Source organism: Austrofundulus limnaeus, unplaced genomic scaffold (assembly GCF_001266775.1).
Source record: "Austrofundulus limnaeus strain Quisiro unplaced genomic scaffold, Austrofundulus_limnaeus-1.0 Scaffold305, whole genome shotgun sequence".
NCBI classification, from domain to species: domain Eukaryota; kingdom Metazoa; phylum Chordata; class Actinopteri; order Cyprinodontiformes; family Rivulidae; genus Austrofundulus; species Austrofundulus limnaeus.
Window position 1 is genome coordinate 665,916 of NW_013952707.1, and position 1,721 is coordinate 667,636.

At 35.2% G+C, this 1,721-nt stretch overlaps 1 protein-coding gene across 1 annotated transcript in view; it reads left to right on the forward strand.

Moving 5' to 3' along the window:
* Positions 1 to 1,377, forward strand: part of desmb (desmin b) — a 19,021-nt gene extending 17,644 nt beyond the window's left edge. Inside the window, exon 9 of the mRNA XM_014021792.1 lies at positions 1,122 to 1,377. Within this exon, the coding sequence (XP_013877246.1) occupies positions 1,122 to 1,163 (42 nt within the window). The 3' untranslated portion in view covers positions 1,164 to 1,377. The remainder of the gene's footprint in view (positions 1 to 1,121) is intronic.
* The last annotated feature ends 344 nt before the right edge of the window (positions 1,378 to 1,721 follow it).

Consider the following 1,721-nt stretch of genomic DNA (forward strand, 5'->3'; position numbering starts at 1 on the left):
AAATAATTCTTTTATTCTGTTACATATTTATTAGTACTTTCAGCTTTTATACAGTATGTTTTACAGCCAAATTTAGGAATATATTTCTTTTTTTAAATTGTGTACATTGTGTTAAAATATACTAAATTGCACAGATAAAATTAATAAAAAATTTAAAATCTGAAGTATTTCTTTTTATTTATTATTCCGATTAAAATAAAAATATGTTCATATTTTATAGAACGTATTGAATGTGTTGTAAAGATAAATTTATGACTTCTGAATGCCCTCTCATGTTTTACACAACTTGTGCTGAAAATTTAGTTTTAACTATTTTAATCATATTATCTATCTATTTGATAAAATTGTTAGCATTATAGTATGTATAGGTCCAAAAGAGGCTTTCAGTAGATTTTTTTTATTCCATCTTTAGCTTAGACATCTTTGGTGTTGGACAAACTTTTCATAAGTTGACATAAGTTGTCTTAAATGGTATAGTGTGACAGAGCCTTCACAGATTAGAGTTAAACACACAGACTTTCAATGTCTGATAAGATGAAAAGGTCCAATACTCATCAACTCTGCTCTGAGTTAGTCAGCAAAGAAAAATATTAGAATTGTAAAAAGACTGCCTTTTTGAGTATTTTATACCCCTTGACTGATGTTTTTTCACTTCTGACTTGTGCCTTTTCTGCCTCCTGACTTCATTTTGTTTCACCTCCTAACTTGTCATTTTTCGATCTAACCTGTGAGGGGACATTGGGAGATTATTTTTGCATTTTGCCTTTACCATGCAAATGTTCTCAAGGTAATTTTTGTACAAACTGTATTTAATGAGACTTTTATTTGAAAATATCCAGTTAAACAGGATGCATCTCCACAAGTTGGGTAAGTGTACAGGGGTTTTGCGTGGCTGCATAAAGTTAAATAACTCCATCTGTGACTCTGTTGTGTTTTAGCTTAAACTAAATTAGGTAGTAACTCCCATATAATGGTTCACATGTGAATTTATCAATAAATTGGTAGACACAACAGTAAAGAACAACTTTTGCGAGGTAATGCAAGAGAAAAAAATCCCCCGATGTCCCCCCTGAGGGCTCAGTATTTTTCTGCCTCCTGACTTGTGTTTTGTCCACCTTTAGATCCTCAACGAGTCGACACAACACCAACAAGACGTCATGTAGACATCACGTGCATCTGCAGAGACAAGAAGAAATGACAGAAACAAAATAAAACTGAACAAAAGAAGACTGCCAATTTAATTTCTGTTTTTTGGTTTTGGTTTAATCTTTGCTTCTACTTGTGTTTTTGGTTTAGTGTTTGCTCTCTGCTGAATGAAACAAAGTGTTGTTTGGTTTTTAAGTTCATCAGCTGCTGTTCTGTGATTCAGGCTAAAATGGTAGAGAATATATACATAACCATCAATCAAGTGACAGGTGACACGCCCCTTTTCGGGGGGGGCGGGCGGGGGGAGGGGGGCATCCGTCATGTCCATATATGGTCAACTTCCGGTGACTTCCGTTCTCTTTTGATTGACCGTAAGTAACCCTAGCCCCTTTCACCCTCCTTTCACCCACAACCTCTGACTTATAGTAACCCTAGATTTCATCAGATACCTCAAGAATATTCTGGTGACCGCAACTTCCTGTTTTCGATAGATATCAGCACAAGCCATCTGTCAGGTACATCCTGTCAAAAGGTTCGTGACATCCTGTCTAATTGAATCTGTCAAAGTGAATGTC